Here is a 16,128-nt window from a genome sequence, read left to right as displayed (position 1 = left end):
TCATTCCCAGCCCACCAATAACCCCCCTGTTGAACAGGATAAGCCCAGGAAGTGGCTGTTTTCTCCTGTTTAACAAAGAGAACAAAGGAGGAGTCAATCTGACACACAAACTTCCTGCTTTCTCCTGGAAGTTGCTCCTATGAATTCAGCAGGAATGGGATGGTGAGATCCTGTGTGATGCTGCACTTGCACTCCCGTTTTGTAGGGAAAATCCTGCTGGCTCAGCACCCCCTTGGCTGTGTTTGCCCTTGGGGCTCTCATTGGAGGTGTGTCAGCTGCTATTTTTAAACAATTCCTAATTTTTCCTTGCAAATGCTCCGTCGGGAAGCGGCACATCCCAGGGAGGAGCTGTTTGTGCCTGGGAGGGCACAGGAGGCCGGGCAGGGAAGGGGGCAGTGCCCTCCTGAAGCCTCAGACACCCCTCATTTTAACTGCAGTGCAATAATATAAATGTCCATTTAAACTGGGCTGGAACGTGGTGTCGTGGTTTGGCTCCAGCTGGAACCAGAACCTCTGGGAGAAGGAGCAGGTGAGGGATGCAGGGACTGTGTTCTCTGCCCTCCAGGGATGGCCACAGACCTTCTGTTCTCAGCTTCGTTTCATTTGCATAATTAATTGGGCTGTACAGCCTGGAAATCCAGGTTAGCCCTGTTTTGGTTGGATTCTTTTTTTGTTCCTTGCTCCAAAAAGAAGCTGAGTGAAGCACCAGCAGCTCGGAGCTCTTCCTTGCTGGACGTGCCCTTGGACTTCAAACAGGCTCTTTTTATTTAACAGGCAACAAATTCCCACTTTTTCATGGAGTTCCCTTCTCTGGACACTCTCCATCCTTACATTTGTGTCTGATGGATCTTCCTGTGTCACGGACTTGCCTTTAGTCACTGTAAAAAACCCCATGTGTATATCACAAACAAAGGTTTCCAAAACTTTTCCTGCTTGGAAGTTTTCCCCTCGTGGTTTTGGGCAGAAGAACTCGAAGCATCTCCACAGATGTTCCTACAATTGCATCCCAGTTCCCAGCCCATGGAGTGACTCACCACAGATGTTTGACCTCAGCCACAAATACAACAGAGGCCGGGAGGTTTCTCTGAATTACTTCCTGTGCAAAGCAGAAAATACCAACAAAAAAAAATCAGGTATTGCCTGAAAAAGCTTTGAGGTTTCCAGTTAAAGAGTCAGGGGAGCTGCTCTGGGGCTCTCCTGCACCTCCCTCCCTGCAGCTCCTGCTCCCTGGATCTCCTTCTGTCTCCGCTCCTTCGCTGCGGTTTGGTTTTATTAGAAATAAAGCAGATTTATGTGCAGGCTGCCATCAAACCACCACATAATTGGCTGTTAAAGAGGAGGTTTGGGATTACGACTCTCTCTCGGTGAAAAGAACGTTTTCCAGCCTTTTGGCTGCTCTTGTGCCTCTTCCCTGGAGCGTCCCTGAAGCTTTCCAGCCTCCCTCTGGAGCTGCAGCCCCTGGGATGGAGTGCAATTCCAGCAGGATGAAGCCTGTTTGTGTCCCTGCTTTGTTAATTCTGTGGAAATTAACAGACTCTCTCTGCTGTGAGTTTTATTTTTCGTTATCATTATCAGCTCTCACAATTCTTCAACAGCTTTGCCTTTCCTTTCCTTGGCCTGCCTTGGTGCCTCCCGTGGCACAGACTCATTGATCCTGCATCTGCCCCCTCAGGCACCCAGGAGAGGGGGGAGGCAGCAGGAGATGGTTATTTAGATTTGAATAATAACTAAAGGGCCTCGGTTATGAGCTTGGTTATATAATGCACACTGCACAAAAGAAGCTGTTCCTTCATTTCCACCTCCCTGGTGATGGTTTCTGAGCACTTGGGGGATGAGAGTTCATCCAGCAAATGACAGGAAGAGAATTCTTCCCCTTAAATAGTGCATGGGATTTGCTCAGGAGGGAGGACATTGGACAGAAAGTGCTGGGTGCTGTCAAGTGTGTGCTGTGACCTCCTCCTCTCGGGGCTGATGAGCCTCAAAGCACGTGGGGACCCAACCTGAGCGACTTCCACGAGTGTTCCAGGGAGCTGGGGAGCTCCTCAGGCAAAGGGAGCAGAGCAGCAGGGGAAGGGTTTGGACTGTGGGGTTAGGTTTGGGTGTTGTGGAGAAATTCTTGGCTGGGAGGAGTGGGGAGACCCAGAGAAGCTGTGGCTGCCCCTGGACCCCTGGAAGTGTCCCAGGCCAGGCTGGATGGGGCGTGGAGCAACCTGGGCTGGTGGGAGGTGTCCCTGCCCATGGCAGGGGGTGGGATGGGAATCTTTCCCACCTTCCAAGGGTCTGGCCACGTCTGAACTGCTCACTGGGAGTCGTTCCTGGCTCCTGCTCACTCCCAAACTCCTCCCAGGAATTGTTTGGGGAAGGGCTGTTTAGCAGGGCCCAGAACTGCCCTGGGGTTTGCTGACCATCACTCCTGCCTGGACAGTTGTGATTTCTGGGGAGGTTCTTGAGGCAGAAGAATCGAAAAATCCCTCCTCAGCAGCTGGTTCCAGAATACTTTGCATTTAAATATTCATTTAAATATTTAAAAATTAATTTAAATATTTTTATATATTTTAAAGGGTTGGTGTTGGGTTTTTTTTTTTCACAACTCTTGGGAGCATCTCAGAAGGGGGGGTTTTAAACTGGAAGTTTTGGTAGAATGGGGTTGAGCTGCACTGCAGGGCCACAGGAGCAGATCTCACCCAGGGCAGATGTGACAGAGCAGATGTGACACAGAGCAGATCTCTCTGCTCCAGTGCTGCTGTGGATCCTGGCTCCATGAATAATTCAGGTCCTCATCCTCCTCTCATGATCAAGGTGATGTTTCTGTCCTGGTTGTACCAGCAAACACGGCCCCATCCTGACAGGTGTTTTCAAGAGATGTTCCCTAAAAATAGAGAAACAGCCTCAAGAAATTCTGGGGCCTGGGAAAGGCTTTATTGGGCTTGGTGAGAACATGGAATCACAGAGTCACTGAGCTTGGAAAAGACCTCCAGGATCACCGAGCCCAAACTTTGACCAATCTCCACCTTGAAATCCCTTAACAAGCTGTTCCTGATTTTTTCCTTTGCCTTTATCACTGTTAGCAAGGATTGAGCTGGAAAATTTGGGATGCTGGTAGTTACAGAACTGGGGGGGACTGGTGGAAACGTCCCACAGTGCTGCTAAAACCAGACAGCAGATGGTGAATTGCATCCACTGCCTTATTAGAGGAGTCTTACAAAATACTGAGGAGGTGTTTGTGTGTTTGAGGAAATCCTGTGCCCCTCCCAGAGGAAAATCCCAGCCAACATCCATGGAAATGTGGCTGGAAAACCCAGCTTTGTTTGCAAAAGCTGCTGCTCGTGGGAGGTGTTTCTGTCAGAGCAGCACGGGGGGGTTGTGGTGTGTGTGGGGCAGGAGGATGCAGGGCTGGGAAGGGAATGTTTGGGAGAACAGGGGGATTTGTGGTGGGTGGGGAGCAGGAGGATGCAGGGCTGGGAATGTTTGGGAGAACAGGGGGGGTTGTGTGGGGCAGGAGGATCCAAGGCTGGGAAGGGAATGTTTGGGAGAACAGGGGGGTTTGTGGTGGATGTGGGGCAGGAGGATGCAGGGCTGGGAAGGGAATGTTTGGGAGAACAGGGGGGTTTGTGGTGGGTGTGGGGCAGGAGGATCCAAGGCTGGGAAGGGAATGTCTGGAGAACAGGGGGGTTTGTGGTGGATGTGGGGCAGGAGAGGAGGATGCAGGGCTGGGAAGGGAATGTCTGGAGAACAGGAGGGTTTGTGGTGGGTGTGGGGCAGGAGGATGCAGGGCTGGGAAGGGAATGTTTGGGAGAACAGGGGGGTTGTGGTGGGTATGGGGCAGGAGGATGCAGGGCTGGGAAGGGAATGTTTGGGAGAACAGGGGGATTTGTGGTGGGTGTGGGGCAGGAGGATGCAGGGCTGGGAAGGGAATGTTTGGGAGAACAGGGGGGTTTGTGGTGGGTGTGGGTGGGACATTCCCGGTGCTCGGTCGAGGGGAAGTAACTCGGGAGCTGAGGAGGGGAGGGAGAGCCCCGCTAATTAACTGCTCGTTACCATGGATGTGCTTGCCCGGGCACCGGCACAATAAAGGGCTCCCAAATTCCCCCCGGGGGCACGTCCCAGCTCTCCAGCTCGGGATCGTCCCGTTCCTGCTTCCCTGTGTACAGCAGGAATTTCCTTTTCCAAAGGAAGGGTCTCACAACCAGATCCCTTCCCGGTGAAATGTTGTGTTTGGAGGCACATGAACATAAACATAAATTATTGCTGGGCAGTCAGTCCAGGGTGAGGGTGAGAAGGGAAGTGGTTTTCCCTCCTCTCCTGCCTGGAGAAGGAGGCAGGAATTCGTGCAGGGAGTGTGTCCTCTGCGATTGCAGGTGTTTGACATCCAGGGGATGTTTTTTGGTGGTGGTTTGATTCCCTGGATTGCTGGGCTCTGAAAATGAAATAAGCTGGGCAGCCTTGGGGTGATTTCTGGCGTTTGCACATCCAGAAGAGGAGCAGGATGAGGGTGCTGAGCAGGGAATGCCAGGGGAGCCAAAGGCTGCAAACAGGTCCAGCTCCCCCTGTGCCCCTGTGCTGCAGGAAACTGGAGCATTCCTGGGAATGCATTTCAGGGTTAACTGCAGGGAATCTGAGTGCAAAGGTGATGGCAAATACAGACCTGTGGGGACTGTAATCCCTGTTCCAGGAGAGTTGGAGAGGGGCCTGGGACAGGACACTGGGAATGGCTTCCCACTGCCAGAGGGCAGGGAGAGATGGGAGACTGGGAAGGAATTCCTGGCTGGGAGGGTGGGGAGGCCCTGGCACAGGTTGCCCAGAGAAGCTGTGGCTGCCCCTGGATCCCTGGAAGTGTCCAAGGCCAGGTTGGACGGGGCTTGGAGCAACCTGGGCTGGTGGGAGGTGTCCCTGCCCATGGCAGGGGTGGGACTGGATGGACTTCAAGCCTCATTTCAGAGGTTGGTGGATGTCTTTGGGTGTCCCTGGAGGGTAAATGTGGGCAAATATTGATTCCATGGCTGGGGCTGCTGGAGTTCTCCTGTCCCAGCAGCTCAGATCCAGTGGCAGAGCTGTCCAGGACGTTCCCTCTGGCTCCCCTGCACACACACCAGCACCCAGGTGGCCTCAGCACCCTGGCTCTGGGAAACTCTCAGGGTTTAAGGATGCAAATAAGTGGCTCATCAGTCCATGGCTGGGTTTCATGGGACAGGGAGGAACACGAGGCTCTATCCACTTGTTTATCCCAACCCACTTGATCCTGTTAAACTGAACCCCAGGCAGGTGGTGTGTGTGGTGGTTGTACCAGTGGGTGCTGCTTGTAGTAAACCTTTGCTTCAGTTCTTTAAACATTTGAAAGAACTGCCCTCATTCAAATGGTTCCTGCATTTGCTTGAACTGCTCAGCAGTGCCTAAGGTGAGTTGTGCAGTCAGAAATGTTGATTTTATCTCCCTTTTAGGGTGACAACAGGGATTGTGAAAAGCACCAGAGCAGGCCAAGCTCTTCAGGTGCCACCAGCTGAAGCAATTCCTGCTGCTGCCCTTGGCCTGGCAGTGTCACAGGGCACAGGGAAGGGCTTTTCCCAAGAGATGGGTCATTCCCTTTTCATTTTTTAGGTCACTAACAGGCACAAACGTTTCCCTTGCAGCCCTGCCCGGCCCGTGAGTAACATGAACGAGGCCATGGTGACCCACGTGTCCTCCGGAGCACCCACACCCACCAAGAGGTACCTCTGCACTGGGGGGGATTCCTGTGGCCAGGGGTGGGGTACAGAGTGTTCCATCCCTTCTGATCCATCCAGGGGTGGGATACAGAGTGTTCCATCCCTCCTCACCCATCCAGGGGTGGGATACAGAGTGTTTCATCCCTTCTGATCCATCCAGGGATGGGATACAGAGTGTTTCATCCCTCCTCACCCATCCAGAGTGTTCCATCCCTCCTCACCCAGGGATGGGGTACAGAGTGTTCCATCCCTTCTGATCCATCCAGGGGTGGGATACAGAGTGTTTCATCCCTCCTCACCCTGGAATACAGAGTGTTCCATCCCTCCTCACCCTGGAATACAGAGTGTTCCATCCCTCCTCACCCATCCAGGGGTGGGATACAGAGTGTGGGCAGGGATGGGATACAGAGTGTTCCATCCCTTCTGATCCATCCAGGGATGGGATACAGAGTGTTTCATCCCTTCTGATCCATCCAGGGATGGGATACAGAGTGTTTCATCCCTTCTGATCCATCCAGGGATGGGATACAGAGTGTTTCATCCCTCCTCACCCTGGAATACAGAGTGTTTCATCTCTTCTGATCCATCCAGGGATGGGGTACAGAGTGTTCCATCCCTCCTCACCCATCCAAGGATGGGATACAGAGTGTTCCATCCCTCCTCACCTATCCAGGGATGGGATACAGAGTGTTCCATCCCTTCTGATCCATCCAGGGATGGGATACAGTGTTCCATCCCTCCTCACCCATCCCAGAGCTCTGCAGGGCGGGTGTGGGGCAGCCTGGAGAGCATGAATCCTTCACAGGGATCTCTCTGTTCTCCCCAGAGAGGGGTTTTCATTTACTGAGTCCCTGTTGTTACACGAGCGTGGCTGGGGAAACACGGGAACAGCATTAAAGAGGTTTTTGTCTCCCTTTTTAAGTGGGACATGACTTGCCAAGCCCTGCTGGGAAAGGCTGGTCTTGCTGTGTCATGGGCTGCTCTCCCTGCCCAGGGTGATTCTGTTCTGCTGGGAACAATCCCATGGTGGTGGCCCCACGTTCTCCACCCCACACACAGCTCAGCCCCCAGAGCTCCCCAGAGCTCCCCACGTCTACCAGGGGTGTTCAGGGTGGAGCTGAGTTCGGGTTTGTATTTGCTTGGTGATATTTATGTAAATTACTGTGGGGATGGGGGTCTGTAAGGAGCACAAAGCTCCCTGAAGGGTGTGTTTGCACTTTCCTGCCTCGTGAAGGGAGAGCAGGGAGGTGGGGGCTGTGCTTGGCAAAGCTGTGAATGGGTGGATGTCCCTGCAGGGAATGAGGAGCTGAACTGTCACTGTGTCAGTGGCAAGGGGGGCTCCAGAGGCAAAGCAGAGCTGCATTTCCAGCAGGCAGAACCAAGATCCATGGACTTTCCTTCTGCTGTCCTTGACAAAACAAGTCAGTCATGTCTGAGGGTTCTGTGTGCCTGTGTTAAAGTTATCCCCAGATCTGCCTGTAGATCATTCCCTGGGGTGTCTGCCAGCCCTGCCAGGTGTGCAGTCACTGTGGGACCTCAAATAGGGGTGTGGGGAGTCCCCATCACTTTCCAGGTGCAGTTGGACAAGGGTCAGATAACCTTTCCTAGGATCCTTCCCCATCAAAGGTGGGACCAGACAAGCTTGGGATTCTCTGGGAGGAATTTCCTGCTGGAAAGGGTGGTCAAGCACTGGCAGGGGCTGCCCAGGGAGGTTTGGAGTGCCCAGCCCTGGAGGTGTCCCAGGAAGGCCTGGCTGTGGCACTCAGTGCTCTGGGCTGGGGACAAGGTGGGGATGGGGCACAGGGGGGATCCATGGGCTGGGAGGGCTTTTCCAACCCCAGTGATCCCAAGATTCTGTGAAATGCTCCTTTTGCTGACTGAGGCTGGGAGAGCAGGCAGTTCCCAAATCCAGGGCTTTTACACATTCCCATGGGCAGCAGCATAACCTCATTTATTGGGGTGCAGACACCCCCTGGGCTGGGGCTTTGCAGAGCCTCTCTCTGGGGTTCCCTTGATGTGGTGTAAGACAAGAGTCACCTCCAGCTCTGGGCCAGGGAAGCTCCTGCCCTGGGGACACGTGTCCTCTGTGCACACAAGCTCCAGATGTTTCCTGAGGAGCAGCATCTGCCAGGTTCTCCTGCAGCCTCCTCCTCCTCCTCCATGAAGGGTCTCCCTGGCTGGAATGGTCCCCCCTCTGTCCCCTCTGAAGGGCAGTGACAGTCCAGGTGGGCATCACTCACCCTCTCCCTTCATTTCTCCCTCGTGGTTTAACCTTTTTTCCCCATTTTCCTGTCCAACCCGGGTGATTCTCCCTTTCCAGAATCCCTGGATTCCGCAGTCCTGGAGCCCCTCTTGGTGCCTGGGGGTGACCCTGGGCCCTCCTGTGCTGCTCTGGCTCACCAGCCTCTCACCCCTGTCCAGCACAGGATGAGTTTCATGGAATAATTTGTTCCCAGGAGCCATCCCTGCTCTGCTTCCTTCCCTTCCCAGGGCTCTCTCTCAGGCTGTGTCTGCTGTGTCTGCACCAGTCCTGTCTGAGCTGGAAGGGGAACCCACAGGAACAAACACTTGGTTACCAAAGAGCAAATGAGAGGGTTCCAGTGCTGGCTTTGTGCTTTATGCTGGCACTGGTGCTAAAAAGTGCATTTTACCCAAGGAAACCGGGGTTTGAACCTTTCATGTCAACACACCCAGAAACTCCTTCCAGATGCATCTCTCACACCTTCCTCTGCCAGCTGTGCTCCTGTGCCCCTGGGGCAGGGCCTTGCCCACCCTTTTCCCTCTTAGTTTGAGAAGGGAGAGTGATCCCTGGGAATCAGTTCTCATTTGCCAACTCAGGCCTCTTGCCTCTGTAGGGGGGAGCTGAGTGAGAGCATCAAAAAACCTGGATGGTAACAAAAATGGGCTCCTTCAGCCCCTGGGGCCCGTCCTGGGCCACAGCCACTGCCCAGGGAGGCCCCAGGGAACTGCAGGAGCTGGAATTCTGCAACCCCCACAGATGAACAGAGGTGACTGCTCGTTTCAGAGCACTGAACTCTTCTGTTTTCTGATAAATAACCCTTCCCCCAGTGACCAAAGGGGGATGAAGACCTTTGCAGCACATACCCTGTACAGATCCCATCCCACAAAGGCTTGGACCTTGGAATAAACCTGGAATGAACATGGAATGAACAGCAAAGGAGCGACCTGGCACTGCAAAAGGATTGTTGTGTCATCCTTGGCCTGCAGTTTGCTCTTCCCAGGAGGTGAGACCATTCCAGAGGTCTGGAATGGCACCAGGCCTGGCCAGAGCCAAGCTTTAGGAAGCCAGAACATGTCTGAGTTTGAGGCATCAGGAGAGATCCTGGGTCAGTGTGTCACTCTCTGTGTCACTGCTCCCATCTCAGCACCTCCCTCACCCCTCTGCAAGGATCCCAGGCTGCTGGGATGAAGGTTTGCTTCCTCCCCCAGGTTCTGCAGGAGTTCATGGCAGGAGGATCCTTCTCCCTATTCCTGCTCATCCCAAGGAATATGGGAACACTGCAAAATTCATTAAAGGAGGCCGAGACAGCTGGGGAAATGTGATGCTAAAGGAGCATTATCTGTTCAGTTCATTAAGGGAGGGAGAGGTGGGGATTTCTGGCTATGTGACAATAATGAATAAATGGAGATATCATGGAATCATGGAATGGTTTGGGTGGGAAGGGACCTTAAATGAATCCAGTCCCACCCCCTGCCATGGGCAGGGACACCTCCCACCAGCCCAGGTTGCTCCAAGCCCCGTCCAACCTGGCCTTGGACACTTCCAGGGATCCAGGGGCAGCCACAGCTTCTCTGGGCAACCTGTGCCAGGGCCTCCCCACCCTCCCAGCCAGGAATCCCTTCCCAATCTCCCATCTCTCCCTGCCCTGTGGCAGTGGAAGCCATTCCCTGTGTCCTGTCCCTCCATCCCTTGTCCCCAGTCCCTCTCCAGCTCTCCTGGAGCCCCTTTAGGCTCTGCAAGGGGCTCCAAGGTCTCCCTGGATCCTTCCCTTCTCCAGCTGAGCACCCCCAGCTCTCCCAGCCTGGCCCCAGAGCAGAGGGGCTCCAGCCCTGGCAGCATCCCCGCGGCCTCCTCTGGACTCTCTGCAGCAGCTCCACGTCCTTGTGCTGCTGTTGCCCAGGGCTGGAGGCAGCTCTGCAGGGGGGTCTCAGCTGAGGGGGCACAGGGGCAGATCCCCCCTGCCCTGCTGCCCACCATCCCTGTGGGATCAGCCCAGGGCAGGGGGATTTCTGGGTGTGACTCTTGTCCCCCCTCCACCCTGGGTGGGAGCAGCACCTGGCACTCAGCAGTGACAGGGAAGCTGAAATCCTTGGCTCTTGCCTCAGCTTGCAGGAGGCCCCGTGTGTCCCTCAGCACCTGCCCCTGTGCCTGGGATCACATTTCCCGGGGGTTTGAGCTGCCCTGACTGGAGCTGGGATGTGCTGGAGGGTTCCTGGGCCATCCATCACCCTGTCAGCCTGTCAGGGTGGGGCAGCACGTGGCCCTGTCTTTGTGCCCTCCTTTCCTCCCCTCCAGCCTGGAGAAGGGGCAGGTGGCAGCAGTTAATGACAGGGTGAGGGGAGGAGGGAGAAATGGGCTTTTCCCCCTCCCTGTTCCTGTGCTGTCAGCTCCCACTGTCTGATCTCACTGTCCTGCCCAGGATTTACTGCAGCTCCTCTTGCCCCAGGTTAATCCCTGATGTGAGGGCTCATCAGGGACTGAAATTAGGGGCCTCATTTCCCTGGCTGGAGGCACTGTCAGGTCTTGGCAGCTCCAGATGGATCCAGGGGGGTCGCTCTGGGTGCTCCTGGGAGCTGGATGGGGTTTGGAGCTGCATTTCCATGTGCTGGGCCCCTTCAAACTGCCCACTGCTCACTTGGCTCCTGTCTGAGAGCCAGGTTTGTTCATAAAATTATAATGTATTTTCTATACCATAATCAGTGATGGATGAAAATGTTAGAAGTTGTGTTTTTCCCTGTCTGGAGACACAGAATTCCTCCTGAGGACAGAAAGGATTGGGCTCAACCCACCCTTGAGTGTCCTCAGTCCTGAAAAGGGACCGAAAGGGCATCAGCAAAACTGGATTAGAAAACTCCTTTTGTCATTTCCTGCTTTTAAGAACGTGGAAATAACCTCCCTTTGACCACTGGTTTTTTGGGGGGGAATAGGCCTGAACTGAAAGAACAGGATTTTAATGCCTTGAATTGACTTCTTTTTGTGAACTAAAAAGCAAAAAAACCAAACAAACCAGAGGAGCCCCCCCCCTCAGTGCTCCTGCTCAGTCTGCCAGAGGAACATCCATCACTTCCAGCCTCCTCATCCTCTGCTTTCAGTGGGGAAAAACATCCAGAGGGGCACTGAGCTGCAGCTCCAACCTCTCAGTGCTGGGTTGGGCAGGAGGCAGGAGCTCTCTGGGTTGGGCAGGAGAAAGGAGCTCTCTCTCTGTGTTGGGCAGGAGGCAGGAGCTCTCTGTGTTGGGCAGGAGCTCTCTGTGCTGTGCAAGACTCTCTGTGTTGGGCAGGAGCTCTCTGTGTTGGGCAGGAGCTCTCTGTGCTGTGCAGGACTCTCTGTGTTGGGCAGGAGGCAGGAGCTCTCTGTGCTGTGCAGGAGCTCTCTCTCTGTGTTGTGCAGGAGGCAGGAGCTCTCTCTCTGTGTTGTGCAGGAGGCAGGAGCTCTCTCTCTGTGTTGTGCAGGAGGCAGGAGCTCTCTCTCTGTGCTGTGCAGGAGGCAGGAGCTCTCTGCCATCCCCAGAGTGCTGCAGACAGATTGGGATCAGGGGGAGCTGGTTCTGGGCAGGGCAGAGCTGTGGGAGCAGCTGGGGGGGGGTTCCACATCTGGGATGTAACTTCTCAGTTCTGGTATTTTCCACCTTCCAAAGTGAAGGTTTCCAAAGGAAAAAGGCTGATGGATCCTCTGGCATGTTCAGTGGGAGGGTGTTGAGCCAGGTGGGAGCTCTGGGTGTTTATTGGCAGGTTTATAAAAAGGGGAGGTTTGAATGCAGCCCTGGTGGTGTTTGTTCCTGTGGTCACAGAATCCCAGAATTCCTGAGATTGGAAAAGCCCTCCCAGCCCATGGATCCCCCCTGTGCCCCATCCCCACCTTGTCCCAGCAGCACTGAGTGCCACAGCCAGGCCTTCCTGGGACACCTCCAGGGCTGGGCACTCCAAACCTCCCTGGGCAGCCCCTGCCAGTAGCCTGACCACCCTTTCCAGCAGGAAATTCCTTCCAGAGAAACCTGTCCCCACTTAGGTCTAAACACCCCCCCACACTGTTTGTTCTCTCAGGAGCCACACTCAGCCCGGGGGTTGTGCAGCATCTTCTACATTTACACCCATGACAGAAGTTAAATATGTTTTCTTCCTTGTTCAGAAGGCTCCAGGGAGACCTTGGAGCCCCTTGCAGAGCCTAAAGGGGCTCCAGGAGAGCTGGAGAGGGACTGGGGACAAGGCATGGAGGGACAGGACACAGGGAATGGCTTCCCACTGCCAGAGGGCAGGGAGAGATGGGAGATTGGGAAGGAATTCCTGGCTGGGAGGGTGGGGAGGCCCTGGCCCAGGTTGCCCAGAGAAGGAGCCTCCAGCTCTGGGTGTTCAGGGACCAACAGCTGCTCCTTGGGCTGAGAAAGGCCTTCAAACAGAACTCCTGTTGAACACCAGGCCTATAAAAGCTGTCACCAGTGATACAACAAACCCCTGCATCCTTGTTTCTGATTTCTGAGGAGACCATTTGGTCTGTTTTTGGTCAGGTGAAACGTTGTTCTTACGGCCTAAAATCACAATTATTTGTGACTTAAGAGCTGGGGGTGGAAGGGACACGATGTCACCTGCCTGGAGGATGTTCCAAAGCCACCTTTTTGCAGAGGTTTAGTTTCCACCAACCCTGACTTGGATTATTTTCAGCCTCCTGCTGCTGAGCCCACTGGTGCTCTGCTGTTCCTCACCTCTCACAGCCCTCCTGCCTTGGTGTGGTCTGTCCCTGTTTAGCTCTGCTCTGTCCAGCACCCCTGAGCACCCCCTGAGTTCTGTTTGCAGATGTGGGCACAGCTGGGCACTTCCCAGCCCTCTGATCAGACCCCCCAAAACCTTCCCCCACCCTCAGCTCCCACGGGTGGGTTCCAGAACATTGGATGTCACTGACACTGTCCCGGGGGTTGTTCAAGTTCTGTAACCCACAGGGGTTTTTTTATTTGCTTGGCAGCTCAATTTATCTTCCAGCAACTTCCAGTGTGCCTTTTTCCCCTTTGTCCCTGTGTCCACATTCACCTCTCCAGCATCTCCTGCCTGTCCAGGCCCCAGTTCCAGCTGGGAGTGGCTGGAATTCCTGTCACTGCCCACTCTGCCCTTTCCCTTGGACACAGCTGGAGCACATTCCTGTTCTTCTCTTCTGCTTCCTCCACCTCTGTGATCCCCAGAGATCCCAGAGCCACTTTAGCCATCATTTTAGCCCCAAAGAAGGTTGTGGGGAGGAGAGTTCAGGAGCAGGAGCCCGGGTGGACCTGGCACTGGTTGCTGGGGAGGTGTAGCCAAGGTGTGTCGTGCCATGAGTCACAGCACATCCCACAATGCCCTGTACAGACCCACCTGGCACCAAAACAGGCTCTATTTTTAGCAAAGGGATAAAAACACCTCTCTGTGAGAGGGAGGGGAGATCCCAGCTCCAGGTGATGGTGCTCAGTGGTGCTGATGGGAGAGGGAGGGAGGCAGGAGGAGGAGGAGGAGGAGGGAGGGTGGATGGATGGATGGGACAGGCTCACTGTGGTGCATCCCAGCTGCTCCACACACAAACCCGGTGTTTCATCAGTTGTTATTTAGGTGGAGGTGCCTGGAGGTGTTCAGTTTTAACCTGTGGTTCCAATCCCTCGGGAGCAGCCCTGAGTCAGGGGGAGGTGGGTGGAGGGACCTGCCTCAGGTGGGAGTTTGGTGGGGAGGGAAAACTGTCCCAAAGCAGCTGCAAGGGGAACACTTGGGGCATTCACACCCTGCCCCTGAGAGGTTCTAAAATTCAACATCAAGGGGGAAATGTGTGAGTAAGTGCAGAAGCTCTTGGGTCCCCCGAGGAAGGTGCTCAGACTCACCCTGGGGGCAGCTGGAGCCCAGGGCGTGGCTGAGGGGGGAGCAGGAGGGACAGGACCTGTGGGCAGGGTCACTCTGCTGCACCCTCAGGATGCCCTGGGGGCACCTCCCAACCCATCCTGCTCTGTGTGCCTTCCCTCAGCTCGGCCCAGCTCCTGCCAGCTCTCCTGGGGCTTCCCCCGTGCCCAGCAGTGCTGCTGTGGGGGATCCCACACCCTCCACTGCACCAACAGCACTTATTCACTCCAGTTCTTCCTCCTACTGGTTCAGGGGGGGGTTTCCAACAACTTCATTGCAGTCCAGCTGCTGTCAGAGGCCTGTGGGGCCCGACACAGCAGTGGTGACACAATCCCTGCTGGAATCACAGAATCCCAGGATCGCCCTCCGGGATCACTGAGCCCACCCTGTGCCCCATCCCCACGTTGTCACCCAGCCCAGAGCACGTCCAGTCGTCCCTTGTACACCTCCAGGGACCCCCTCCACCCTTCAGGGGTTCTGTGGGATTTCCTGGGATGTGGGGAGTTAATCCTTGAGCTGTGTGATGTGAGTGTGCTCTGTGTGATCCCGGCCCTGCTTCCCACATTGCTGGGCTGGATTCTGTCCCCTGCACTGAGCAGAGTGAGGTGATTGTCCTTTTTGACCTTGACACCTATTTAACTCAATCAGGGGGGAAAGGCAGCATGACAGAAAGCAGGGGACCCCTCTGGGCCACGTCCTGGCACCTCTTCCCAAAGCTCCTTCCCCAGAGCCAGAACAGCCCCAGGCAAGCCTGCGAAGATTTCCCAAGGTGTGAGCCAGCGTAACAGGAGTTTCCAAGGGTTTCTTGGTGTAAATTGTAGGATTTAAAACAAGTTGTCTCTTCGACTGGGCTCTCCTGGTGGGTTTTTCAGAACAGAAATTAGACTGAGACACCAGAGCACCGTTTAAGCGCCTCAGTAATTCACTGAGGTGCTCGTAAAGAGGCAGAGCCAAGTCTCAGTGTGTGAGATTTGGGGCAGGAGCCAAGGAACCTCCCAATCCCCGTTACCTGACGTGTGTGGGTGAGTGTTCTGAGCACCCAGAGCCCAGCCAGCAGCCCTGGGGCAGGACAGGGAGCGTGTCCTGCAGCTCTGGGCAGGCTCCTCCAGCCTCCTTTCTCTCCTCTCCCTCAGTGTCCCTTCCCTTCCTCCCTCAGGGCTGCCTCTGTTCCTCCTTCTCTCTTGACTGTGGGTTTGCTGGTGTAACCTGGGTTTGTGTTTGGTGGCTCTTGAGATGTGAAAAGTGTGGGAAATATCCCTCAAAACCGGGGTTTAATGAGGAATTCAGTTCCAGCCTGTGGCTCACTCGGGGGGGACGAGGGCTTTGTCCTTGGAGTCCTGTCAGCCTGTGGGGCCAGGCTGGGAGAGCTGGGGGGTCACCTGGAGAAGGGAAGGATCCAGGGAGACCTTGGAGCCCCTTCCAGAGCCTAAAGGGGCTCCAGGAGAGCTGGAGAGGGACTGGGGACAAGGCATGGAGGGACAGGACACAGGGAATGGCTTCCCACTGCCAGAGGGCAGGGAGAGAGGGGAGAGTGGGAAGGGATTCCTGGCTGGGAGGGTGGGGAGGGGCTGGGCTGGAATTCCCAGGGAAGCTGTGGCTGCCCCTGGATCCCTGGAAGTGTCCAAGGCCAGGCTGGATGGGGCTTGGAGCAACCTGGGCTGGTGGGAGGTGTCCCTGCCCATGGCAGGGGTGGCACTGGATGGACTTTAAGGTCCCTTCCCACCCAACCCACTCTGGGGTTCCGTGATCCTGCTCTCTGATCCGTGTCACCCACGTGCAGCCATAACCTGGATTTTCAGGATTAGAACCCAGGGGAAGGTGAGGGGGTGGTGCTGTGCTGTCAGGATTCCACGTTGCTGTTTCTCAGGCTCTGCCAGGGGTGGGTTTTTGCTGGAATCCCTGCCTGAAGGTCCCAGGGATGGATTCCTTCAGCTTCCTGAACGTGTTATAAAACAATGGGCCGTGCCCACGCAGAAGGGTAGGGAGTAAAAATAGCTGCCATGTCCCTGGGGAGAACAAATGGTGTCAGGGAGTGGAAGTGGGGTGATTCCTGCTGGGTGGGCGGGCTGGGGAAGGAGGGGGAGCACTGATGGAGCAGGGACTGACTCACGGAGCTCTTGACACTGTCCCAGATGGGATTTGCACAAACCAGCGAGGTTTAAATGTGGCCTGGGTGGATCTGCTGTCGTGTGGGTGCCACACCAGTGGGAGAGCTGCAGTCAGGGAAGGCAAACATTGGTGTTTTCCTCCCCGGGGGAGCACGTGGCAGGTGGGATCCCACGGGATCAGCTGCCAGCGTTGCTCAGTTCGTGTCCTGCAGGGTGAAACAGGGCAC

At 55.2% G+C, this 16,128-nt stretch overlaps 1 protein-coding gene across 9 annotated transcripts in view; it reads left to right on the top strand.

Moving 5' to 3' along the window:
• DTNB (dystrobrevin beta) overlaps positions 1-16,128 on the top strand; it is an 88,463-nt gene that overhangs the window by 44,068 nt on the left and 28,267 nt on the right. For 6 of the 9 annotated variants that reach the window (XR_004356188.1, XR_004356189.1, XM_032683454.1 and 3 more), the window contains one exon: positions 5,628-5,705. Coding sequence is in view for 7 of the 9 variants with exons in the window: in XM_032683454.1 (XP_032539345.1) it covers positions 5,628-5,705 (78 nt within the window). In the remaining 2 variants the exon portion in view is untranslated. The other 3 variants (XM_032683459.1, XM_032683460.1, XM_032683458.1) reach the window with 3 other exon arrangements.

The sequence above is a fragment of the Chiroxiphia lanceolata genome, chromosome 3, assembly GCF_009829145.1.
Source record: "Chiroxiphia lanceolata isolate bChiLan1 chromosome 3, bChiLan1.pri, whole genome shotgun sequence".
Taxonomy (NCBI): domain Eukaryota; kingdom Metazoa; phylum Chordata; class Aves; order Passeriformes; family Pipridae; genus Chiroxiphia; species Chiroxiphia lanceolata.
Note: the sequence above shows the minus strand (reverse complement) of the source record. Positions and strands in the feature narration are given on the sequence as shown.